General features: G+C 38.1%; 1 protein-coding gene, 1 long non-coding RNA gene and 2 pseudogenes across 2 annotated transcripts in view; 2 read left to right on the forward strand and 2 right to left on the reverse strand.

The window, feature by feature from the left end:
- LOC140929565 (uncharacterized) overlaps positions 1–10647 on the forward strand; it is a 16621-nt gene extending 5974 nt beyond the window's left edge. The window contains exon 3 of the long non-coding RNA XR_012164743.1: positions 10329–10647. This is a non-coding gene — a long non-coding RNA (uncharacterized lncRNA). The remainder of the gene's footprint in view (positions 1–10328) is intronic.
- On the forward strand, positions 61–9497 carry LOC140930865 (uncharacterized). Its single transcript, XM_073380577.1, has 5 exons — positions 61–184; positions 1837–1926; positions 5296–5385; positions 6243–6332; positions 7934–9497. Exons 2-5 carry the CDS (start codon positions 1839–1841, stop codon positions 8134–8136), a joined length of 471 nt encoding a protein of 156 aa, XP_073236678.1. The 5' UTR covers positions 61–184; positions 1837–1838; the 3' UTR covers positions 8137–9497.
- A 7072-nt stretch (positions 10648–17719) lies between the features above and the next one.
- Positions 17720–18857, reverse strand: LOC140930866 (uncharacterized; annotated as a pseudogene).
- Positions 18858–19808: 951 nt separating this feature from the next.
- Positions 19809–26733, reverse strand: LOC140932112 (uncharacterized; annotated as a pseudogene).
- Positions 26734–27586: the final 853 nt, after the last annotated feature.

A 27586-nucleotide genomic window follows, 5' to 3' on the forward strand; every position in this document is an offset into this window, starting at 1 on the left:
GAGAGAGAGCAAGAGAGAAACAGAGAAAGGAGGCAAAATTTTACTGACGAACAACTGGAGAATGAACGAGAGAGAGCAAGAGAAAATAGACGCCTAATAAGCGACGAGCGGCGACGAAGGGAGCGAGAGACAGCAAGGGAAAACAGGCGTCGTCTAAACGAAAACGAACGAGAAGGAGGAGAAGGTGAGCGAATTTTTGCCGAGGTTAGCTTTCTGTTATATGAATCGGGGATTTTACGAAAACAGAGGTAGCTTTTGTTTTGTTTGTTAATCAATAACCTCTTTGTAATTGCATCAGTTTTTTTGGACCAATCACCACACGTCATTTGTTGTCACGCAGTCTAGAGTTGATACCTTTTATCATCCATTGAAGTTGACCTGTGTCCTCCAAGTTCGTTGAAGAGAAACGATATGATTGAAATTTCACAGACAGTCGCGTCCAAGATAAAATTATAGAGTAACCTTATAATTCGTGCTCCTCGGTGTATTTTCGTTGTTTCTGGCGCGGAAAATAAGGTAATCTTAACTTGTATTAATGAAATTTTATCGAAAATTATAACCATTGCCATGTGTCCGATGCATCGCTGAATAAATGATAACTCCTTATGTAAATTTTAGGCGACTCTGGCCTCTGTGACAAGTTAAAATGATTCAGTGTTAGAGGATTGTAAATTATACGGTCTGTGAAAGCGTTGTTATGTTTTCTCAAAAGAGAGCAGAGAGCACCTTGAATTTGAAGATTTTCAATGTCTGTTGAAAGAGCGTTTTGGTGCAGATTGTTCGAGCTTACCTCTATTTGTTTTATTCAGGGTAAACAGAATTTGAAGGATCTATTCTCCCTCTTGTAATTGAAATAACTTTTATTATTTTACTATAAATCTAGGCTTTTCCATTTTGTAGATACCTATCTTCGAGTGTTTAAGAATATATATGGAGATCTATGTAAATAAGGAGGGCAGCCAGGGTTAGAAATTATTTTTGAATGTTGACAGGCCAAACAAATTTAAGCTCGGTCATGTCTAGTTACTAACCGGTCAAAATAAATTATTACCTGCCAAACAAATTTTAGCTCGGTCATGTCTAGTTACTAACCGGTCAAAATAAATTATTACCTGCCAAACAAATTTTAGCTCGGACCGGTCAAAAGACAGTAAAAACTCGTGGGTAAGAACCTGGATTTTCCCATTGCATTAACAGGTACGTTCTTACAAAAATAGTTATTGGCAAAAAATTTGTCTATTTTTCTAAAATGAAAAGGTTCTTATTTTCTGAAGGAAAAAAACATTGTGGCTTATGTCTCCCAAAGAGGTTCACCTGAATATTTTCCAGGTGTATAGAATTTTTTTTATAGATCTGAGAAAATAAAGATGTGTGTCAAATATTGGGCTAAACAGGTTCTTGTATAGAGGGGGCCTAATTATAACTGGCAAGTTTAGCCTAACAGGTTCCTAAAAACCAGGTTCTTAGTCACAGCTAGGTTTTTACTGTATTGAAGACATTGTACTTTGCAGTAATAGCCAAATTAAGACAAGAATTATGTGATCATAAATGCTCAAAAACTCCTTGTGTTGAGAGATGGGGAAATATTATAAACCAGTTTTGAGTGTGGTTATCAAGTTGTTCATTCATTGGAGGGTACAGTGTAGTAAACAATATTTCCAGGAATATTGTCAAGCTCAGCTCGTTTATTCTTAAAAACAATTCCCCATAAGAGTTAAACCAGAAATCACAACTTTTGGCTCAGTATTGTTCTGACATGTTTTCTTTGAACAATAGGTGTATGAAGGGGTGAGGGAAAATTCTTGCCCAACTAAAGATTTTATCTTATCTTCTTAGCCATGGAAGAACATGAAAGTCAGGTCCTCCAGGTTGAATGTAGCATGGAATGCTCTCTGCTTGGTGAACAAGAGCAAAGTCACTCAGCAGGTACTGATATAGTTCATGGTAGATGGTATTTATTATAGAATTGCATAATTGAGTAAAATCACGCATTCTGATTGGTTAACGAAGAGAGGTATTCAGTGTGGAATTGCGAGTTGAAAATGAGGCTAAGGGATGTTTTTTGGCATCTACGTAACAACTATCGTCAAATATTGTAACACAACAACTGCAAAAAAGGTTTTCTACAATGTCATTTTAAAATGTTTTCAAAATCATTGTCACCTTTTGTATATCCTTTCTTAACATACTGTAATGTCGCCTGGTCCTCCACCTACTGTTCCAACCTAAACTGTATTTACCTTTTGCAAAAGCGTCTAGCGCGGCTCATAACAAAAGCTCACTATCTAGCAAATACCACCCCTTTGTTTAGCCAGCTTAAAGTCCTTGACATATTTAGTATTAATTCATTTTCTGTCACTACTTTTATGTATTCTTATCACCATAATCTTTTGCCTAGTAGCTTTCGTGACTTGTTCTTAAGTAGTAATCAAGTCCATCAATACCAAAATTCAACTGGCCTCTCAGTATAGACCTCATTTTTGTAGATCAAATATAAAGCAATTCAGCATCCTTTACTGAGGACCTAAAATCTGGAATTCGTTGCCTGTTTCACTAATTAGCTCTCCTTCTACATTTGTTGTTAAAAAAATTTAAAGAGTTATCTCACTGATAGCCGATCTGTCGCTTAATTTTCTGATCTTGCTCACTCTGTACTCAGCCATGAATTTAGTTCTCTAGGTAGTTGAAGGAAGCCTATTAATATAAGCTTCAAGCTTCGTTAGACTTCCTTGTCACATTAATTTTATAATTTAATTACCCCCCTTTGTTTATGTTGTATAAGGTTTTGTGAGTGACTAAATAAATAAATAGTTAAAAACAAACAAAAGCATTTTTTAAAGTGATCCGGAGGTTCTTCCTTGTTTTGAACTAAACTACAAATTCTTGGAGAGGTATAAAAAACCCCTTTCGCTAGTGACAATGAGAAAACAAGAAAATCCTGTGAACACAGCCCAGAAAATGGCAAGCCAAATTCAAACAAACAAAACCGAGAAGCGACAATGGAGGAAGTGCCAGGGTCAATTGTCACATATACAGAAGAAGAAATGAATACCTTCAAAGATCACATTGTCCCTGAAAACATGAAAAAGAGTGCGCCACTTGCATTCATCCTGAATCGTGGTACTTAGAAAAGTACAAAACAGAGCTGAACTTGAACAGCATTTTAAAAACATTTCAAGGTACTTACCTTATATCAATCGCAACGTTAAACTTTCAGTGCTTTGCCTTGGACACTTCATTTCTTTCAGTTTTGCTACCGAAGAGGTAAAAGGTGTAAATTATTTTCCTTCGCGAGCAAATGACCAATTTGAAAAAGGATGTTATAGATAACCGGCTTGTAAATTCAGTGAAATACCTCTATTTATCCTTACAAGTAGTGTGAAGCTTGTTCATGTGTAAAAAAGTTTGAAAACAAATGTAAAAACAAGCACAAGGTACAAAAAAAGTTGTCAAAGGTTCAAACGTGTATGACTGACCTTGCTTCCTATTCGCTAACACAATGACAGGTTTGACATTTGACTTTGAAATAGCTTTCTGGGGCGCGCGCCCAGGATAAAAACAAACAATATTATTGGTGTTTTCTTTTTTTTTCTGATTTTTATTTGATTATGCAATTCAAGGAAAATCCATTACCTGACTCATGAATTCCACGTTAAATTGCACTTGAAAACCGATATCGGTTTTCGTGTGCAATTTAACGTGGAATTCCCTCGTCAGGTAATGAATTTTCCAATAAAACTTAATAATATACAAGGAAAAAAATTTCTTGAATCAGATTGGCTTAGAGCAGTGCAGTCTTTAGTAAACACAGTACAAAAACAAGGAAACATAATGCAAAAATAAGGAAATAAAGTGCAAATTTCTCAGAGAATGAAAACCTGTGATTGGCTAATAAACAATCAGTGTTCTCCAGAAGCGCGGGCAACTGGCAGTATCACTGGGAACTCTTTTCCAAAGTGCCAGCTACTCTTATGAGTCAAAACATAAAAAAAAACTGTCTGTAACTTTTATCTTGAATTTTTCGTAAGTTCCATTTTTTTCCGCGAAGGATAAAACAGCACCCGAAGCAAATCGTGTTAATTCATTTGTTAGAATACTAGAACATGCAATTTCATCGGGAAAATAACAAACAAACAAAAAAGCCACAAGAGCTTGTTTGAAAGTTTATCGAAAAACACATGAAAATACATGGAACTAAAGTGCCTTGAACAGCTACAAAAGAAGACAGGTGTTGTTTATTCATGGTTGCGAAGCCACTCGCTGAGGCACTTGCCGATAGATAACTGTGGCTTGTTTATCCGACATGAAGAATATAAATCACAAGCAACCAGAATACAGGCTATGCAGCCATTCACTACAGCAATCGAGGTGTCAGTAAAGCTTCTTTTCTTGTTCAGCAAAACCAGCTTGTTGCTTCAAACAACGCCACAACAAGCGACCAAGGTAATAGTTTTTCTCCGTTGTTCTTACTTTTGTAACTGCTCCAAAAATCCAAATTCACAGTAATTTTGATGGCTGTTAAGAATTATTTTTCTTCACATTATCTGCCAGGTTTTTTTAGCTGTCCCGCTGTGTAAAATCCTAGAATCTCGATGAGTTTTTAAAAGTGTTCATCTTTACAATGTTTTGATTTTTCATTCATCCAGTCCAGGCGAGCCGGTTCACGCGTTGACAGTTCTGATAGACATGTGACATGTGAATAGCGGAACTCCCTTGTCTTTTCTGGTTTGTTCTAACAAGATTCAAAGGGATTTTGTGGGCGTTTTTAATAAAATAATTATTCCACTTGCGCTTGTTGGATGAGATGATTATTGCCAACTCGGCGTTATGCGTCTCGTTGGCTATTTACCATCTCATATCCAACGTGCCCTCGTGGAATAATTGTTAATTATAAAATAACTAAGATAGTACGTGCATTCTGTCTGATTGGTTAAAAACCAATAGTTTATTGTTCCGGTAAAATCATAGAAAACTGAAACATGCTTTAAGGTTATTTTATAAAAGTAAAAGACCACATTTTCTAAAGGTTTGCTGGTGTGATAACCCACTTGGGATGTTGGGAGAAGAGTGGAAAAGCTTGTAAACCACCAGCTTAACTACTCAGATCTCTGGGCCTCATGCCCCCAAACCCCCCCTTAGATACGGTACTCTCGCTTTACCAGCACTTGGTGTCAGGCACCAGTTACTTTTCATTGGGAGCTGGCTACTCTAAAACTTCTGGAGAACACTGAACAATAGAAATATATAAGAACCAATGAGCCTCAGGTGTCACAATCTGCTTGTTTATCTTCTTAGCCATGGAGGAACATGAAAGTCAGGTCCTCCAGGTTGAATGTAGCATGGAATGCTCTCTGCTTGGTGAACAAGAGCAAAGTCAATCAGCAGGTACTGATATAGTTCATGGTAGATGGTATTTATTATAAAACTTAATAATATACATGGAAAAATTTCTTTAATGAGATTGGCTTAGAGCAGTGCAGTTTTTAGTAAACACAGTAAAAGAAACAAGGAAACATAATGCAAAAATAAGGAAATAAAGTGCAAATTTCTCAGAGAATGAAAACCTGTGAACAATCAGTGTTCTCCAGAAGCGCAGGCGACTGGTGGTTTCGCTGGCTACTCTTATGACTCAAAACAGTAAAAAAAAACTGTCTGTACCTTTTATCTTGAATTTTTCAGAAGGTCCTAAAAGAAACAAAAACAATAACTTGTCGTACAAAAAGCTCTTTGGTGTATGACAATTTGCCTTTTGCTAATGGTATTATCGATATATTTACTGAATGATTTTTGATGAGACATTGCCAGATAATATTTTTAATTATAAAATTACTAAGATAGTACATGCATTCTGATTGGTTAAAAACCAATAGTTTATTGTGCTGGTAATCTCATAGTAAACTGAAACATGCTTTAAAGTTATTTTATAAAAGTAAAAGACCACATTTTCTATGGATTTACCAGCATGATAACTCACTTGGTTCTTGGGAGAACTCTGGAAAAGCTTGTAAATCACGAGCAAAACTTCTCAGATCTCTGGGCTTAATGCCCCCAAACCCCTCCCTTAGATACAGTACTCTCGCTTTATCAGTGCTTGGTGTCAGGCACCAGTTTCTTTGCTTTGGGAGCTGGCTACTCTAAAACTTCTGGATAACACTGAACAATAGAAATATATAAGAACCAATCAGCCTCAGGTGTCACAATCTGCTTGCCCAACTTATTAAGATTATATCTTATCTTCTTAGCCATAGAAGAACATGAAAGTGAAGTCCTCCAACTTGAATGTAGCATGGAAAGCTCTCTGCCAGGTGAACAAGAGCAAAGTCATTCAGCAGGTACTGATATACCGGTAGTTGTTTATGGTAGATGGTATTTTATTATGAAAGTTAATAATATACATGAAAAAATTTCTCTGTGAATTTGATTGGCTTAGAGCAGTGTACTTTTTAGTAAACACAATGCAAAAACAAGGAAACATAATGCAAAAAGAAAGAAATATAATGCAAATTTATCAGAGAATGAAAAACTGTGATTGGGCTAATAAACAATAGAAATTTATCAGAACTAATTAAGTGCCACAATTTGCTGGTGGGAAGCATGTATACTTTTAAAACTTCCCCCTTTTTGGTGTAATTAATTATGCTCTGTTGTCTTACCTAAGTAATCTTTCCTTTTTCTTGTAACACTTTTTTTTCTCAATATTTTATTTTATGAATTTACCTGATTATTTTTATTTATTTATTCATTGTGGGTTGTTTTGTTTTCATTTTTGTAACCAAGATTTTGAAATAAATAAAGGTGTGGGTGGGCGTGTGTGTGTAACAAATAAGAATGTTAAAACTTTCATATATATATTTTTTACATGGACTCAAAAGAGCAGCTATATAATCAGTGATTTTGTTACCTCTGCATTCTATCTATGTTCCTGATGCATAAAAATCGCCAAAGACATAAAATAATTCATGGATATATCGATCTGAACGTGTGTATTTGTAGAAATATCCCGTACGTGTAATTTCTGTGGCAGTTATGGTTGTTGTTTAGTGATGCATATTTGTTTTAGCCTTTGTTGACTTCTGCTTTAAAATAGAAGAACTATATTTTAATTTCAGTATACTATAATACAGAGTTTTGGAGTGTGTCTTCAGATTAACTGTCTGCGGCTGGTACATAAAGGCCCAAACATTTTCCATTTTGGACTCATTTTTTTTAACTGGGACTCATTGGTTCTGGACTGGGACTCATGATTTCTCACAAGGTGAGTCCCAGAATTCATCATATTTATTTGTAACAAAAACACTGTATAATTCATTGATTAGACCTGTTGTCGTGTAATATAAGTGTTGTTGTTGTGGTAAACATGACAAGTCATCATGTCTGTACTTAATTCTCCATGACTGGATTGTAGGATTTTTGTTCTGTTTGTATTTGATCGTGCATTATTATTATGGGAAAACTTACCTTAGGGTTGTATTACTTTGACTAGAACAAAGTTAAAATACATTGAATTCTCATAGAGATAATTATTTTTTGGATTATAATAGTGAGTTCATTGGTTGGGTCACTCCCATTATATTTGATGACTGATTTATGAAATATCAGCACTTAGAAAATGATTGTCAAGGTTGTTGTATTATCTGAAGTTTCAAAAGTAGAAATATTGTGTATTTTCTATTTGAAATCAGGTTTTGAGAACGCTTCCACAGATACAGCTTTATAATAGTAATTCTTGTACAGTTATACAAGCATGCAGTACTAGGGTGCGAAGAAAAGGAGGTCAGTTTTGTGCTTGTCCTTCGGGAAGACTGTAGCTTGCATCTGTTAGCCCAAGAATCACAACTCTATTATCCCTCAGGCAAGATAAAAAATAGAATCCACTAGCCCCATAGCTTATATGAATTGTGTAGTTGGTTAATACAAATAATTCATTTACTAGGAGAAGAGTTGGAACGACACACTCCTGCAGTAGAAAATGGCCCAATTGAGGGAGCAAGCAACGTGCAGGAATCACAGCAACCTCTTCCAGAAGTAAATAATAGTAGCCACTTAGAAGATGACCACCTAATTGCTAGAGCAAGGGTAGTTGGTGTGGACTATGAGTTTGCAAAACATGATACCCCCGCCCTTTTGAGCGGCTAATACGGGGCGAGATCTTGTAAAGATCTTCAAAAATGCCTCGGGGGACCGGGAACCCTCTTTTTTGTCCAGCAACTTGTCTTATTTAAGAGTAGGATGACAAGACAAATAAATATAGTAAGTAAGATAGGGGGACATTTGAGAACAACTAAACTAAATGAACTACAATACAGTGGAACCCCGTTAATGCGACCACCGTTGGGCCATAAAATCCTGGTCGTAATAACGAGGTGGTCGCATTAACGGGGTCTTCAAAATAATAAAATGACTCAATGGTTTTTACGTCTGGTTTGAAAGAATATGGCCGTAATAACGAGGTGGTCTTAAGGCGGGGTTCCACTGTAGTACAGAAACCTGCAAGAACCTGCACTTTCCCAAATTAGTGAATATGGGAATCAGCTAAAATAAAAGCTTTTAGGTTGTTTTTACGTTGTAGCTAATGCCAAAATTTTATTTACTTGAATCCAGTCTATTCCTTTTTCCCTCCAACAACAATGATATATTAAGAAACATTGTTATTATAGCTGGAAATTTCTTTCCAACCATGTGCACACTCATTGGTTATTTCAATGTCACTTGACATCTAACAATGAAACTTTTTGGTGCCAGTATTCTCTAAGCAGGCAACATCGCAAAAATCATTCACATCAGGGGGTAACAGTGCACTATTACCCGTGAATGACCAACAACTGACATTCCAGGGAGGTTTAATGAATTTCCATGCAGCTATAAATTTTTTAAAATATTAACATCACAAATCACTTAAAGACTTGGCCCATGGGAAACAGTTAATTTTGTTTTCCAAGAATCTAAATATTTCCCAGCACCATTCTCATTAGTTACTTCGAGGTCACATGACATCTAACTGTTTCCCACCACAATCTCTGAGGAATTGCCAGGCTAATTGACCAGCTGCTGTGGAAATTGGAGAATGACTATATGAATGGTTAGGTACGTTAGGTACAGTGCCAAAGTTGCATTGATAACTGTGGTGATCTTCCCTGAATTTATTTCTTCATTCTGCATTTCCAGTATATGAAATTAATGTATTTATTATACCATATATAACTTTGTTGTGTGAATTCACCTTGGATAAGTTAATCTTTTCTTGTGCTGTTTTTAAGTTATAGAGTTTTAGTTTTAGTTTCAACTTTTAAGACCTTTTTCTTTCCTGCTCTTTTATCTAACTGCGTTGTACTTTTTTCGTAGTTTTCTTTGACTCCTCTTCTTTCTTTGTCGGGAGTGGGTTGCGGCTACACGTAGGCTAGACTACATCCCGATACCGACTGGGGGGTATCAGTATTTGCAACGAGGTTATATCGTATTGTGTACCAGTGTGAATAAAACGATCTTCATCATCATCATTATTATCGTTATTATTATTGTAATGAAATCGGCAGCTCCGCTTTTAGGCTTGGCTAAATCTATATATTAATGTTATTGAGGACAATCACCTGTCTTTTTCCTTCAATTCCCGATTTATTTTTGTGCATGCTTCACAGCAGGTATGTCAATGCTAGAAATTTCAAACCCACTGAATTTATTAGGTGGCAACAAGCTACCTTAAACTTCAAGGACACTTAGGAGGATTCTTGCTGATCTCAGCAAGACTGTTCTTTGAAGTGCAGTGCCAACTCTATCCCAGAATTATTTATGTTTTTTCAGTTAAACCTTCAGGTCTTCAGAATAGTACCCAGTGCTCCAAAACAAAAGGGGCATCATCATCTTCATCTTCCACAACTTCATCTTCATCTTCATCTTCATCTTCCACAACTTCATCTTCATCTTCCACAAGTAGTATCTTCATGCCACATGAAGATACTAAGTCTTGTTGACTATACTTGTTGTTGATCTTGTGTTCGATGTCCACCCTTTTGTCACAAGGACATGCAATATCAGTGATGAGGCAATTTTTGTTCTGTTTTCCACACACATGATGTCAAGGCGATTGTGATCCAGTTTCCTTTCTGTTTATATACAGAAATCTGACAGAAATTTGAAAGTCTTATTATCCTTAACATCACAATATTATTATTACAGGTATCATTATTATTATTGTTGTTGTTGATGATGTTATTATAAGCATGGGTGGTAATGAGGTTCATACACATGTACAAAAATAAACTACCTTGGCCACTATTTTGGGCACTAATTTGTGGTTATTGCTCACTTTTTTCAATGGCTGTGCTTTGCAGATTTTAGTAAAACAGATGAAGGTGCGAACAGATGGTTAAGGAGACCCTGCAGCAGCTAGATGCCAGCTCCTTGATTAATTCTTCCAAACGCCAGAGTTCAAGGAGATCCACCTACAAGCCAACCACCCTTTAGTTCACATGCGTGGTCATTGTCGTTGATTAGCAGGGGAGCTAGTTGTCACACCAGTACATCCTCCTCCACTGCAGCCTCTCTCCCCACATTCTCCTTTACTTTAAGGAGTGGCAGTGATGATGAACATAGGATGGAGAATGGATGGATTACCCTCTAGTTGTTGCCATTGTTTGATTAAATTTAATATCTTCACTTTAATTCTGTTTTAATTTTTGCAAAACTTTTTTTTAGAAAAAACTGAAATGTTTTGAAATCACTCATTCTGAATATTCCAATCAACCTTGCAACTGTACCTTGTATATTTCTTTGAATGAATTGTCAACATGTCCGAACACTTTTTAGAGTTAGGTTTATCAACTGACACAACTTTGCACGTTTTCCTGTCAGAATTATCAAACTTTGTTCCTGTATTTGAACTTTAAAATAAATGATGTTACGCGATTTAAACCTGTGTTTTTCCCTCATGCGTTGGGCAATTAGTTAAAGTGAATAAGACTGGGCGGTGATAAAAATCGTAGAATGGTCGGAACTGTTAAAAATCATTTTCAGTATAATACTGCAACAGAGTTGCAACAGAGAAATAAGTCCCTGAAATGCAATGAAGTGCTGACCAGGCTGATTGCTGATTCAGTAAAAACTCGGTAGGAAACATATTGTGAGGTATCAATGACGTAAAAAGGCGGTATCACTTTTTTCAATTTCATGCATGGAAATTGAAAGTATCGTCGAATTTAGTACAATAAACGTGTTGCAATTTTCGCGTGTCAGGGAGTTTTGCCACGATTTCAACATCGGTAATTTCATGAACCGTGGAATTCCAGTGGTGTTTGAGTCCCTGGTATTTCACGTACCATGGAATTTCGGGGAAGTGAAAACACTCGAAACTTCACGTATCGTGGAATTTCATCGCACTCTACAGAATAGAATCTTTACGTGTCGTGAACGTTTGGAGTATAAATTAAGATAACACAATCCGTAGCGTGGAATTTTAGTGAAAATGAAAGGCAAAAATTGTGCCGTTCATCAACGGCACTCCATGATTCTCGGCAAATCTAGAAAAATAAGGACGTTTACAGGTCTTGACACGCCGCGTTTCAATGACGTGTCCTGATATCGGATATTCCATGCCGCGGAAAAAGTTCGATTCAGGAAAAATACGGGTCCTGATACTCAATGTATACGCTGCATGTCCGGAATCCGACACCTCTCCATACTTCCATTTTTCTCAAGAATACGGGTTCGTATCGACTAATATCGGGACCATGACACAACTCATTTCACACAGTGTTGGGTTCGGGAACCACCCTAGGTCTTCATCTTTCCACTTCTCTGGACTTGCGCTTTCACTTGTTCCCGCAGCCTATGTGTCACCAACAGAGTCAGAGGAGTAGCAGGCATCCTTTTTAAAATGGTGAGTCGGCAAACGGCCACAATAGCCACAAGTTGCTCCATCTGACCTCATGAAATCCTCGCATTCACTACAAGCACATTTCCCTCCTTCTATTCCTCGTACATCCTTGCCCATTTTCAAGTTCTCACCGTAAAATCACATGCCACGCAATCAACTACTTTGTGCGCAGATGAATGCAGTTATATGAGTAACACTTCCAGTTTGTTATTTTCACTTCGGGTCATTTTTGTCTTGGATAGGTGGGGGGGGGGGGGCAGATGTTTGTGTTTGGAAGGGTGATGCATTAATCCATTCCAGGAAGTGGAAGGGCCACAAATTTTTTCACAAAAAAATTCTACAACTTGTTTGTGGGACAAAAATTTAAATTTATTTTAAAAATACAGAAACAGTTGAAAATTGACTTCAAAAGCAAACCTCTTGCTTTACAAAATAAGGTTAAATATCACCTTCAAAACTTCACCATTGCACAGCCATGTCATTTGTTTTGTACGAGCTAATAAGCAGAGAAATATATACCCGATTGTTTTTGAGTTTCGAGTTTGGAGCAAAACGTTTTGGACAAGAGCCCTTGGGTTTCGTACAACCAAATTAAGACGGAATCCATCAGGAAATTGAGTAGTTTTAAAATTCAGTGTACGAAAACCTTGTACCAAAATAATTTTAATTGTATTGCATTCTTCTTCACATTTTTCAAGGGATATAAATTGAAATTACTCAATTTCCTGGGCCGAGTTGTTCGAAGGCCGGTAAGCGCTAACCCAGGGTTAAATTTTAAACCGGGTCTCTTTTTCTTTTCATCAAAAGCATTTTCTCAGAAAATTTTCTCTATTCTTTTTAGAGTAGCGAATAGTCAAATTGTAGACCAAAAGAATTAAACTGAATTTGCTTTTTAAGCTTTCACATTTGAATTCAAATTTCGTACTAACCCTGGGTTATCTTAACCCGGCTTTGAACAACCTGGTCCTGATGGATTCCATCATAACAGGTGGACAAGAAGCTTTTTCTCTTGCTCTGAGGCATTGATAGTAACAAGGAGAAATGTGCTGCTGATCACTCCTAGGGCTTAAAAGGGTTAAGTATCTTCCTCTCCCATTCCCAGCGTGTCTAGATTTTCATAAAAGCAGCTGATCTCAAGATTCTTAAAGAGTTTCATAGAAAGCCCTGACCATCATATCTGGTTTAATTTCCCACCAAAGAAATACTTGCTAAGAGAAAACATGAGATAAGCTCAGTGCAAACTCACCAAGGAAGCCAGCGATTCTCAGCTTCCAACTCTTCTCGCGAAGATGCCCATTCTCGATCTCCTTGCTTCTGTAGTATTGTAGGCTGGGCTCTCAGTTGGCGGCTCATTGGAATTCGGGGCCATGCTCTCTATGCAAAAACTTCACCGGATGAAGCAGTGAGCTCACATGGTTTGAAATTGTCGCTGCACCACACTGTCGCCCATCCTACAATTCAATACAGTACAACAGAACACTCCTCATTAAAACAGATTAAGAAATTACCTAACAGAGTTCCTCATTTTATGTAATTGGGGCGGGGTTACTTTTAGCTATTAAACCTATCATTTATGCAGACAGACCTTGTCTCCGCTTTGAAAGACAAATTCTTTGGTAGGAATAGATAAAATTGTAAATGCTTGTGCTAAATTATTGTTAGTTCATCGTTGGTTTTAATATTTTATAACTTGTAATATTGTTACACAGCTTGTCTGAAAACCAGCTTGCTGTGAGCCATTTATGGTGTTTGAATAAAGTTGATGGAATTGAATTAAATTAAATTGATTCCTGGTCATTTCTTAGGTCAGGAGTTAAGAAAAAGTGACTGTAAATGAAAAGGGACAGTTGCATTTATCCTGTTTTGACAACTCCGGAGCCTAAAATGGCCAAGAAATGCGTAGGCATTACTGGCAAAAATACTGCTACAAAAACAATTGATGCTGACTGACATGTGTCCAATTGTGCTGAAGCAACAACAAACCAAACAAACAAACTTCATGCTCACTGTACGCATGAACTTCTCAAGATTTCTGCCGAGATGGTTTTCTTAAATCACATCCTCGTAAAAAGGTGCAAACCCTTAAACAAGAGCAAGAAATAAATAGCCGTCCTGATGGTCATGGCTGCCACTTTTATATGTTTGAGCGAGAACCAGCAGGTCGACTTTTTGTGGGCTCATAGCACGATAACTCTCACCTTTACCTTATGGTGAGGTGAAAAGAAACTTCCACTCACCCTGAGAAAGTTAAAATACTGTTCCATGAGTTGGCTGGAGTTCCATTCCAAGGTATCTTTTCAGGAAACCTAGGTAACCTGCGATGAACAAACAGAAATAAAGTCAGGTCGCGTGTGGTGTCGCGAAGGTTACATACATATTTAACTCTGAGAAGTGTCATTCTTTATTTATACACTTACACAACATCCGTTCACGAGCTTTTAGAAAGGTGGATTGAGCGACAGCTTGGCTTTGTCGTTCAAGGTTCACAGTCCTGGTGAAAAAGTTCGCCACTCCATTGAGAAAAACCCGAAGTCCAGGAGGCACATCTCCCAGACTTAGAGCGTAGGCCGGTCGTTTCCGTCTGGTAGGCAGCTTTGGCATCAAGTTCATGTCCTGCCCATGGACACTGGCAACACAATCTGTTACTGGTGCATCCTGCGGGGTGGCGGTTTGTCCTTTGTTTTCGTGGTGCTGGTGCTTGGAGTGATCGTTGTCATCACGCGACTGACTGGCATCTTCAGCGCAAGGAGTGGCTTGTTCAGTGGAGGCTGCTTGGCCTTGGAGGGGATACTCTTGTTCCCCTTCATATTCCTCATGCTCAGAAGCGGATCCATAAGACAGGTCTATGAGGGGAGCACATGCCATTTTATCGCGAGACAGATGGAAAAAGATGCAACTAAAGGCTACACTGCTACCTTGGTTGCCTGTCCCCTGGGGTCGCCATGTAGAGTTTGTGATTGGACGAAACGAGATGCGTCATTTCAAGGTGGGTGGGTGTTTTTTACGGCTGCAGTGTCACTAATCCTCATCACACAGACGCAAACTTGTGATATATCTTCTACTCTGACAGACATTTGGCACACAGAGTAAAACCGAAAAAAGGCTTATGGTGTAATAAGAGTACAAGCCTGATAAAGTGCAAGCAGGGACAAAACCGGGAATGCTAGCAAACATAAAAAGCATGAAACTAACCTCATGGGATACAGGCGCAGCTGCATTTGGTGGAGCAGGATCATTCGCTACATTGTTGTCTTCAGCCAGTACAGCCGCTGCCACAGCGCTGGCTTCTGGGTTTTCCGGAACCTGATCCATAAAGTAGAAAAATGAAGTGAGGAGCAACATGAGGTGCAGCGATGGCGAAGGAGAAAATGACCACCGAGGTGTCTGGTGTCTGTATTAACGAAGAGAGGAATAAACAGCACAAAACAGGCCAATTTATACTGAACGAACAAATATATGCCCAACGGGTTCCCCAGTGGAACCACAGAAGTGCGGGACTTAAAAAGCATGGGTCCCATGAGCATAGGGGGCATTTGTTCATGACGGCCCCATGCAGTGAGAATAGGACCAATGTGCTTTGCAGGATGTTTTCCCTGGTGACGTCTATTTTGTCGGTTTCAGCCTTATCATCAGGCACAGTGTCAGGAATCACTGGCGAGTCTTCGTTCTCGCTATCATCATCGCTGCCATCTTTATTGGCATCGTCGACGTAGTCGCCTTCTATATCCATTATCTTTCGTGATTCCTCGCAGCTACAACCAATTAAAGCCACTTTAAATTTTGAGGCAGCACTAGTTAGTTGGCCGTGGCATAAGGCGACCTGTTTTTTAGCACAGGCCAATTTTCCACTGATAACTGCGATCTCATCTGCTTCCGTGTTGTACTGGCCAATCATTGCCGAGGTAAAAAGAGTATAAAAAACCCAGCTTGCAAGAAATGAAAATGGTTTAGTAATACAAATGTTTATAAAACACTGTAAGAGAAATATACGCTTTCCCCAATTCGTATTTCACCAGAAACGTCTATGTTTTCTTTGCTTGTTTACAATCGAACTATCTGGAAAGACAACCCCATGCACTTTTCTTTTCAATCACCCGGCATGGAGGCGGGGGGGATGGAAGGTTAGTTGCGACTTTTTGTAGTGTACTGGAGGGTATTGTCATTTAATGATTTCCCTTTTTTTCTAAATGCCACAATTGCTGCCGTACCAAGATTTTCCAAGTTACTGACAGAACAGAAATTTACCCCTTACTAATTCATCGATAATAACAAATGAATTAACGTGCTGTTAGCGTCACTTTCAACTTAACGAACGAAAAAGCCCTTTACTAGTGGAATTACAAACACGGTATGCCCTCATAATGCGTACGTATGATTCCACAGATGCTTTATTTTTTATTTTATCTATTTTTATTTTTATTATTTTACCACACAGAATAAGCTACAAGTAGAATAGAAAAGGTGATAAATAGTTGATTAATATTAAATTTAAAATGAGCATACAACTTGGAAGGAGTGACTGTGGCGGGGGAATCTCAGAGAAGCAAAGCTTATGAGGAGTAGAGATTTCCCCCCCCACTGGCAATTTAAATACTAGGCAGCATTTAAAAATAAAGAAAAAAGACGTGTACTTAAAGTATATAAGCGTGCTTAGAGAAAAAAAATAGATATAGAGTGTTAAGGTATTTTATGTTGTATCTTGCCTTACCCTTAAAAATGGTTTGATCACACGCTTGAATATATTAAAAGTCGGGGCATTTTTGATGTTGCTCGGTAATGAATTCCATATTCTAGGACCTTGAAACAGGAGCGAAAATTTTTTGATTTTTGTTCTACAGGTATGAGGTCGGTAAAAGTCAGAGTATCTTGTTGAATATTGATTATTGATGAATCTGCTTCCTTTGGAATGGTTTCCACTAGGGGCTCATGGTCACATTTATCAGGAAAGCCTGTCAAGCGATCTTAAGGTGGTTGGTATAGACCCCCAAAAACTGCACTTTGTTTAAAAGCATTGAAGCAAAATGCAACCTACACAACTTAAATCTACAACACAAGGCAAGTTGATTTTGCTACTTGCTTACCAATATGTTGCTAAGGCGACCAGAGGGGTAGGGCTAAGCCTCAAGAAGGGTTGCTTTACTATAATATTCCTAGCTCTTGATGTTTACAATAAAAATGATTGAAACTTTTAGGGAATAACCTTCAGAGAAAGAAGTATACAATGGACTAAAAAAAAGTCATATTGGATTGCAAACCTAGAACAAGACATCTGTTCATTGTATGAGAACGAAAAAGGACTAAAATCCAAAATGTAAAATTGAATTGCAAGAGTTATTAGAGACCAAACTAGCTAATTTTAGTTCATTGCATGCATAATTATATACAATTATATGAAAAATGAGACAAATTCATAGAATTCCCTTGAAGATATCAATGTTACAGTATTTGCAGTTGTGCGAAATTCTAAATTTCGAAACAAAAATGCTCTTAAATTTATATTTCCATTTAACAAGGGAATATAACATGAAATATGTGACTGAAAAAGTCTAAAACTGTCCTGACGCATAGTTTACATCCTCTCCTTTTTTTGTCATTTTTCCTTTTTCTTAGGCCCCTAAGTACTTTTCTTCTCTTTTTTGTGTCACATTGGCTCTTTCTCTGAGCCATGAGAACACATCCATGATCCATTTGTCTGCAGCCAGTTTCTGTAAACTTTCCTGGGGGAATGCCCAGAGCATCAAAAAGCTTTGAAACGGCAGAACTACCAATATTGAAGTATGCAACAGCATCATACAGACCCATTTCAAGAATTTCACGCCCAACATACACTTCCTTGGGGACACATTATTGTCATATCATATCGTTCAGTGCCTCATTCTGGTTTTGTGTTTTTCCATGTAAACATTTTTCCAACAAGCTGTCCTCACGAAGTCTTGCATATTCTGGTTGAAGCTTTGCAATAAGTTCCAAAGGGAGTCCAGGTCAATGTTTATAAAGCTTTCTCCTGTTTGCTCTGTCTTTCTGATACTTGCACCAACTTGTGCTGCCAGCAGGGCAGTGATCATGAAGTGGGTGGGACTCACTTGAAGCACAGTGCGTAAGACTTGCGTGGATGGCTTTCTTCATTCCTGCTAAATTTCCCACATTAGCCCGAATGGCTATTACATAGTAATTTTGAAGCTTCAGTTAGCTTGCCTCTTCCTCCCAGGCCTGGGTGCCAACCCTTTTTTGCACATGACCGATGTACTCTTTCTTTTCAACAGTAATTCCAGAATCTTGATAGACATCCTGAACCCTGCTAAAACTTTTGCTGTCACCATCTCCATAAGTTTCTGTATACCGCATGTTATGTAGTTCCACAGACCGCCTGAATGTATGGTGAGAAATTTCAGGTTCCATGGCAGGAACAGAACCTTTGAAATTTGCTTTGCATACATTGTGGTCAGCTCTCTATCTCTGGTATTCCTTATTGTTCTTGTCTAAATTTTCATGTAGCTCACACTGCTTACATGCCTGGCTGAGGGCCTCAACATCAGCACTTTCCCTGTATCAGAGATGGCAGTTATACAGCCATTTCTTGATGAAAAGCCTCGTTTCTGCCATGTACCATCACAAGAGACACCACAATCGACTGTTTCAGTTTCATTACAGTCATTTTGTCCCTTTAGATTTCTTAACTCCTCGGCTGCCTGGCTCATACTATCCTTTGCAATTGACCTCACACACGTTGTGATCACACTTGAAATCTTGGTATAATTTTTGGCAGCCGGAGGGTGAGGCATGTTCATTAGCGTACAAAACTTTTTGGCACTGGTATGCCCCTTTCCTAGGATTCTCATGCTGTAAACAGGGAGTCTGTTTACTTCGAAACTTTTTCCTTGTTGCTTTGAGGTATAAAATGAATGTTTCCAGCCACAGTTTTCACACAATAAACGCAAACTCGGGGCACAGCACTTTCTGTTAAGTTCATTTTGCATAAACAAAAGATCCATTTCACCATGCTCATAACACCTCAATAACGAGAGCACATTTCACAGAACTTTCATGTCAAAGAACCTGAACCCCGTGATCGTTGAATCGCTGTTGGCAGTAGATGTTTTCTTTGGTTTATCAACTGGATTATTTCCTTCTGTCACCTATTTTAGCTTTCAGTACGATGCAGACAAGGTTTCCTTAGCCTTATTGTCAACTTGAGTACTTGATGAGTTGATTTCATCTTTGAGGCAAGCAGAACTGTCTTCTTCATCTAAACCACCTTTGACTTTGTAATTTCTTCTATTTGTAAACCTATGCCCATAAAATTTTTCTTTCGTCTTTGAGAAACAAATTTAGCTTTCGGCATAATGTAGCAAGTGAAAACAGATTGAAGTGAGAGATTACAAAGCCAAAATGGCGGCAATATTTTTGCTCCAATGACAGGAAAACGAGGTCAGAGGCTCGGGCTCGGTTCCAATCCCCCATGGGAAAAGTGGCGGGGAGAATTGGGAGAAGGTCATGATATTTTCCCTGTTCTTCGACGCAAAAAGTGACGCGTTTAGAAACCTGTTTCCATGGCAATGAACTGCCATAGTGTGCTTTCAGCTAATATATTGCCTTTCCAGCAAAGTTATTGTAACAAAAACCTTTCCATATATGAAGACAAAGCATTAAAGATTTCAAATGTTAAGAAAAAAATTTTCGATGAACATACGCAATTTTCACGGTTTGTTGAGGTACACACCACCTTAAGGTATCTGCACCGGCAAATTGTCAACATTTTTTTTTGAGCTCAAAATCTATCAGCAGTAAGTTTAGGTCATGTAATATGCACATCTAGTCTTTTTTTTAATTATACCATCACATTCAAGAAATAATCTGCTCTAAAGTTGCTCGAGTTACCGGAAGTTGTCCTTGGGCATGGTAAGGTCACTATGATTTATGAGGTTGAAACAAAAAAAAATTAAACCAAGGGTAAAAGCAAGCCACAAAATTTTAGCAGCTTTGCAGCCAGAACAACTGCCTGCTGTTTCACCCACTTTTTCCTCGCCTCCTGATCTTCTGTTCTGACTACTTTCATTCTTATTCGCTGTTGCTTCCTTGCTTCTGTTTGTTGTTTATTCAATTCAGCCGCACGATCCTGTACACATTTGACGAGTGCTTCAACCGCTGCTGGAATTACTGGAAGGTTCAGCCTTTGATAAAAGTCTATGACCCAATGGTAGTTGTTGCCTCTGACTTTAAAGCACCATGTCATGTTGCCTTGGCATAGACCAGCATTAGTTGATGCCATGTAGTCCAACCTTGGATGAAAATAGCAAAAAAACAAAGTTAACAAAACATGTCCATAGTCCTAAAAACCCAGACCGGCAAACCGAAATAACATTTTCCACGCTGTGTACCTAGATTTCCATCTAGTTCATCCAAAGAAACACAGACACTTTCTACAAATACATTTTAGACAACAGTCTATTATCAATTTAGTTTCCCTTAGAGTTTGGCTACTAATGGATGAATTAAAAAAAATAAAAGGTATACACTGATTTGTTTTACTTTCAGTTATAAGGCATGATACATCCTGGGTGATGTACAGTGCATTTAGGTGGTAAATAAAACAAATTATAAGAGACAGGCAAATTTTAAGATGGCTGACTGGACAAGATAATATCTACAAGAGTTGGAGCATGCAATCAGACCTGCAGAGGCTCTGTCTTTTAGACCGGAACTGGGAAAGAACTGTGAAGCTTGCCTCGCAGAGGTTCGAATGGCCTCGACCCATTTCAGGATGAATAACACTGTCAGCCTTGTTTGCTCTTCTTTCGCACTCTATTCTGTATGTAAGCCAATGAAAATCACACTTGAGTGGTGTTTTGGTCTTGTGTGGCTCCCCAGTTCATTTAACTTGATCTTCTTCACATTTCTTGCAACTGCAAGTTCTTGCTGGATGAAAGTTACAGGAGCCACCTTCGTCCCAGTCATGGATGTCCCGCACATGTTACTTTGAGAGGACCCTGACATGCTGCGCATAATCATCACGATTAGTACACTGTTGCAGGCAACAAAAATGGTTTATACGGGCACCTTTGATAAATGAATCAGATATGCAGCCACAACCAGCCCTGTGTCGTTTGCATTTGCACTTTGCAGTTTCAATTTCAGGAAATTTTGCTTTGTATTTGGATTTCATATCCTCTGAAAACTCCTTCTTCTTAGCAGCTTCTCTCAAGTTATTGCTATGAGCTCTCCCCACATGTCCTCCACATTTATATACCTTGCCAGCAGGATGATGCAGACTGATGGACTTGGCTGCACTTGAATCCCCATCCTGCCACACAACCTCAACCTTGCACCCCTCATTCTTTTTTTTTTTTTTTTTTTTTTTAATTTTTATTTTCAATTGCAAGGTACTTACTTACAATACTTACTTACAAACAATGTATGATACTTACGCTACTAACAGAACTATACTCTACTTACAAAAAAAAAAAAAATTATTTACAAAGTGAGATACTTACGCTACTAACAATACTATACTCTACTTACAATACAAAACTTGCAATACTTACTTACAAGGAGATGCTTACACTACTAAAAGTGCAATACTCCACGCTTTACATATATAAAACAGCTACTTGCACTACTTACATTACGGATTACATACGCTACAAAAACAGAAAAAAAGAAAAGGGGGGGGGGGGCGGGGAGGTATGGCAAATTTTAGTTAATTGTAGTTCTAACCCAAAGGAGAAAAAAGAGATTAAAGATATTTTCTCTGCTGATTCACGGAAATTAGCTTTATATACTTTGAAAGTTGAAGCGAGGAAAATAGGAAGGGAATGTCTAGTAGGAAGGAAAGTGTAAAAAGAGCGAGAGACCCCAAACTGGTAAAAGGTTACTAAAGAGGGGAAGGTTCAATTTCTTTATTATATTGTTTTAAAAAAGGCTTAAAATTTTCAGTAGTTGGAATATTTCCTTTACTTCTGCAAAGCCAAATGTAGAATCTCGCAAGTAACAGAACGAAGTTAATTGCGGCTTTGTTTTTAGAAGTATCAGGCATCAGACCCAAGACGACAAGACTGTTAAGGAGATAGTCGTTGGGTAAAAGTTTACGATCCTTTAGAAAGGCAATAAGGTGTTTCCAGAAAAGTTCTATTTTGCTGCAGAACCAGAAAAGATGCGTGAAGTTTTCAGCTTCTTCATGGCAAAATGAACACCTAATATCATCTTTGTATCCCATTTTGACTAAAGATACGTTTGTTGCCAAAGTTTGATGAAGGAATCTAAATTGAAATTCAGTCAGTTTGGTGCTTTTGGTACATTTAAAAGCGGTCATATATGCGTTATGCCAGTTTAAATCACGAGCCTCTGGGAAAACTTTGCTCCATTTCTCCTGACTAGAAATTTTATAGTTACATTTTAATTCCACCAGTTTTTGATAAGCTAGTCTGCTGGGCTTTTTCGATTTTAAAAAGGCGGATGTGAACGACTCTTGTTCTTTACAGTTTAGTGGTACACTTGGCAGTTTTTGATTTTTCCAGAGCTCTCGGAGGGTAGATGTCATTCCATAGAATGTCAAAGGGCAAACCTTTGTATGATACTTTGTTTCAAATTCTGTTGGTGACAAGAAAGTACTTGGTTGTTCCTTAACGATTTGATTCACCTGAGAAATGCCCATTTGATACCAACTTTTATAGTAGACCGGTTTGTCCATAACTCTAATCAAAGAATTATACCACAGGCTTTGTGTGAGGAAGGACTCTACCGTTTCTATTGAACCTTGATAGTTTAATTCAGACCATATCTCGAGAATCTCTTTCAGAAAGGGACTAAGATTGTTAGCAAGCTTCTTCGAGTCTTTTATTTCAAGGTTGCCCCTAAAAACAGTTTGGCCTCCAAGTTTTTCGAGCTCAGCGTCAAAAAAAAGTTTCCATTTCCCCTTGTTACTTTCGTCCAGGTACTTTCTTATCCACACGGACTTTAGGGCTTTATTAAAAGAAGAAATGTCGATCATTCTAAGACCTCCGTTGCCATAATTTTGTGTGATAACGTTTCTCTTGATTTTATCGCCTTTACTGTTCCAAAGGAAGTCAAAAAAGAGATCATTTAATTGTTTTATAATTTGAGCATTGGTTTGAAGAGGCGACAAAAGATGAATTACTTGGGAGGCAACCAGACTCTTAAGAACTGTTATTTTCCCGATAAGGCTTAGTCTTCGAACTGACCAGCAGCCCAAGCAGTTCCGCATTTTTTCTATTTTCTCGACGAAGTTAAGTTTGATTGTAGTTTCAGGATTAGTTGATAGCCAAACTCCGAGCACTTTAACCTTTGTGTTTTGCCAGTTGAAATCTTTTTCTGGGTGCAGTTTTTCACTTTTGCCAGCACAAGAGCCTATCCAAAGAGCCTCGGTCTTTTTACTGTTTAGCCTGAGACCTGAAACTTTCTCGAAGCTTTCTAAGATCCTTAGGGCTTCAGAGAGGGACTTTTCTGAACCGTCAAGAATTAAAGTTGTGTCGTCAGCATATTGACTTAATTTAATCTCAGTATCCTTAACTAATAAACCTTTTATGTCTGCATTTTTTCGGATTGCTTTGGCCAGAATTTCGGCTGAAAGAATAAAAAGGTAAGGAGAGAGAGGACAGCCTTGGCGGACACCCCTGTGGACCGAAAAGAAGTTGCTTGCCCAGCCGTTGTTCATAATACAGCTTTCAATGTTGTTATAAAAGGTTTTAAACCATTGGACAATGGAAGGGCCAAATCCGAAAGAAATAAGTGCTTTCTGTATAAAAGACCATTCCAGTGTGTCAAATGCTTTCTCAAAGTCAAGGAAAAGTAGAAGTCCAGGAATATTTTTAGTAGCGGTGTAATTAACAACGCTGTCAAGTAGACGTATGTTCTCTCCTATAAACCGTCCTTTTAAAAAACCTGTCTGGTCATTGTTTATCAGTTTGTGGAGATGGGTCTTCAGGCGGTTTGCAATCGCTTTTGTAGCTATCTTATAATCGCAGTTTAAGAGAGTAAGCGGCCTCCAGTTTTTGATGTAGTAAAGTTCTTCACTCTTTTTGGGAATAAGTTTTATTATACCTCGTTTTTGAGATATAGACAGCTGGCCGATCTCGAAACCGTAATTGAAAGCTTCTAGCAGAGGTTTGGAAACATCACTCCAAAAAAATTGGTAAAATTCAGAAGGCAAGCCATCTGTTCCCGGGCTTTTGTCTGGTTCCATATCTTTCAAAGCATTGAGACATTCCAATTCAGTTAAATAACCTTCAATGGAATCGCGTTCTTCGTTGCTTAAAACGGTGTCGTTCTCTGAGAAAAAGAAGTCAGTTTCTGGAAGAATCGAGTCAGTCTTCAACTTAGAAGAATAAAGATCCTTAAAGAAAGACTCGCATTCCTGAAGGATTTCCTTATCTGTGGTTGCAAAGTCGTTTTCACTTTTCTTTAAGCGACTAATTGTTCCCTGTCTGTAGTGTCGTTTTTCTAGATTTAGAAAGTATTTTGTGTTTTTTTCTCCTTCATTATGCCACCGGGTTCTCGACCGTAATATGGCACCCCTTGTACGATACTCAATAATTACTTCCATCTCACTTCTAAGATTGTCAAGTTTTGACTGTAGCAGCGATTTTTGTGTTTCGCTTAGGGCAGTGTTTTCATCCAATTCTTTCTCCAAACCTGATATTTCTTTGTAAAGGATATCCTCGCGGGACTTAGTTTTGTAGTTTTTAGCTGCTGCATATGCAATCGATTTTTCTCTTACTTTCATTTTGATCATATCCCAGAGCAGGGCCGGATTAACCGAGTTGTCAGACTGGTATTCGCTTTTTGTTTGATAAATAGTTGCTTTGATTAAGTTCAAATATTCCTCCTCTTTCAAGAGCGAGGTGTTTAGCTTCCAAAAGCCTCTTCCTCTTGGGTTGTAGTGTAAGGCTATTTTAAGCAATATCATTGAATGATCGGTTTTGTACCCGGGCACAATGTCTGCCAGGTTGGTATCACAGATTAAATCTGAGCTTATTAAAAAGAAATCAAGTCTGCATTGAATTTCTGGCTTCTTCCGGCGCCATGTATATCTGTGTTTATCAGCGTTCAGCGTTCTCCATATATCAGTTAAGTTAAGTTCTTCGCAATTTTGATTGATTATTTTCAAAGCATTTTGGTAGGTTCTGGGAAGGCCGCCCTTCTTATCCTCCTTAACATCCAACACGAGATTGAAATCACCTCCCAAAATTATTTCTTCGCACGCAAAATCGTGTACGTGATCAAAAACTTGTTTAAAAAAGGACGGGTCGTCTTCATTAGGAGCGTAAATGTTTGCCAGGGTGAAAAGTTTTTCGTCAGTTTTAATATCGCATACAATATAACGTCTGGAGGGGTCCGAAAAGGTTTTCAAAATATCAAATTTAAAATTGTTGTTAAAGAGAATACAAACGCCTGCTGAGCTTCCTGAAAAGCAGCTAAAGAGCGCTTTATAGCCCCATTCAGATCTCCACGTGTCAATAGTTGCCTCCGTACAGTGTACCTCTTGTAAAAAGATAATTGATTGTTGTTTGTTTCTGAGCCAGTTGAAAGTCTCTCTTCTCTTGTTATTGTTTCCTATTCCCCTGACATTCATAGATGCAATTTTTAGTTCAGCCATTACTACAGTTAATTGCAAGGTATTGTTTTAAATAGTAAACCAGCAAAGATAAGGTGTTACCTGTTTGATTTGCATCTTTTGAGCAGAAGCGGTATTTCGAATGCAAAACTGTTCGGGTTGATTTCCATAAACAAACATTTGTTGGGCGAAGTTTTATAGAATCAAGATTAGAAGATTTTTCAAAGAAATTAATTATAGATCTGTAGGACACTTTTTCCCCGACAAAAAAAAAAGGAAAACATACATGTAAATGTACACACCAAAAGAAATAAAAAAGATCACTGACTGAGCGCGGCATTTGTATGGAAAAACTAGCTTGCTTCGTTTCGAGAGTCGAGAAGGCAAGCAAAGTTTAAGAAAAGAGATGTATTCTGAACAGAAGCGTGTTTTCCGTCCCGTCCACCTATCATAATCTCGAGTAAAAACAAAAATCTTCAGGTGAAATAACGGAATTAATTTGTTAAAGAAAAAAAAAAAGTTAAAGTTAAAGCGTTAATGTTTAAGACTTGTGTTATTAAACTCACAGTTCTAATGGCATTCCAAAAGGCCACAATTTCCCTCTTATGAACAGTTTGTCAGGCTGGGCTTTTCTGAAAGCTGCGGGAATGTTGTTGCGTCTTGCCTTTTTGAAGGTTTCCATCTGCGCTCTCCTACGTTCGACGATCTCAAACGGAAGATCTTGGTACATTTTGTAGTTTGTTCCTCGTAGACGATGTCCCAGCGAAAGAAGCTTTTCACAATCCTTATATCGTAGGAATCTAGCAAGTGTGGGTCTGGAACTTTCTCCTCTCTTTTTTCCTAGACGATGAACTCGCTGTATTTCAACTATCGGAGGATAGCTGTCTTGTTCTTCTTTTACTTAGCAATAGCTTAAAAAATTCTTCCATTAAATCATCCACGGCAAAAGAGTAGTGTTATTAGGCGGACGGTCTTTCGGCACGTCTTCACACCGCCATTGCTTCCCAGTCTCCTCATTCTTTGCCTGCTCATAACATTCATCTGCTAGCACACCCTCCATCTACTTTGCTGTACCCTCATACAGCTCCTCGACAACATCATCCTTCCCCCACATGCACTTTTGCCCGTACCAGAGTAATCCACCAGTTAAATATTCTTAACAATAAAAGAACCATTTTTACTAAAATGTCCACGAGTGTGCCACACTCCATCAGAAGTAACGACAGCTCATGTCCAGCTACCCAGTTCATCTTGTGATAAATCTTGCATGTTTTTTTTTTTCTTCTTCACACATCTCATCAAGAATATCCTTTAAGTGCGGGTATGCCAGTTTAATAACATCATAATATCTGTTCTTGCATATGCACAAAATCCCCAAATACTGTCTTAAAGTTCTATTGAAGTTCGCAAACCCATGACCAGACAAGAAAAGATAAAAGATCCTTGAAACATCAATGACCTTTTCTCACAGCCACTACACATAAACCAAACATTAAGGCTACCACCCAGGCCTGTGGGTTCCACTTTGGAGACCACAAGAATACCTGGAAATGAAAGTAAAGAAAATATTACTACTGCCAAAAATATATATATATATTTCATATATTTTTATATATATTGAGAATGGGCTTGTGCTTGATCAAGTTGTTGTGACAATACACACTTGAAAAAAGGAATGGCTACGAGTTAAAACCCATTGCTCATAGACCTTGTTAAGGTTTTCAACGCCACCTTGACGAGTAGGGAAACGCGTGAAAAATTACAGTGTTTGTAAGAGAATATAATGTCGAAAAAATTCCGGAGAACGGGTGTTCTGACAAAAATATGATTTGTAAACTAAAGCTTCACTCCTAAGAATTCTACTGAAAAATATTGAGGGCGTTACATGCACTAGAAGACCTAGAACTAGAAATGAATTGATCATAAATGGTTGCACTGACCATCAAAAGCCAAACAACAAAATTAATCTCAATTTTCTGGTGAAAGTGAAAGCAAATTGGGAATGGAAATGTTACCTCTGCAATCAGGTGTTGAGCAACAGCTGGTCCTTTTGACTTGCTCAACGAAATCCAACAACTGTGTAGATTCACTAACAAAAAACCGCCGCTCTATGTCCGTCTTGCACTTCTTGGGTTGAGGCTCAGCTG

Source organism: Porites lutea, chromosome 3, assembly GCF_958299795.1.
Source record: "Porites lutea chromosome 3, jaPorLute2.1, whole genome shotgun sequence".
NCBI lineage: Eukaryota > Metazoa > Cnidaria > Anthozoa > Scleractinia > Poritidae > Porites > Porites lutea.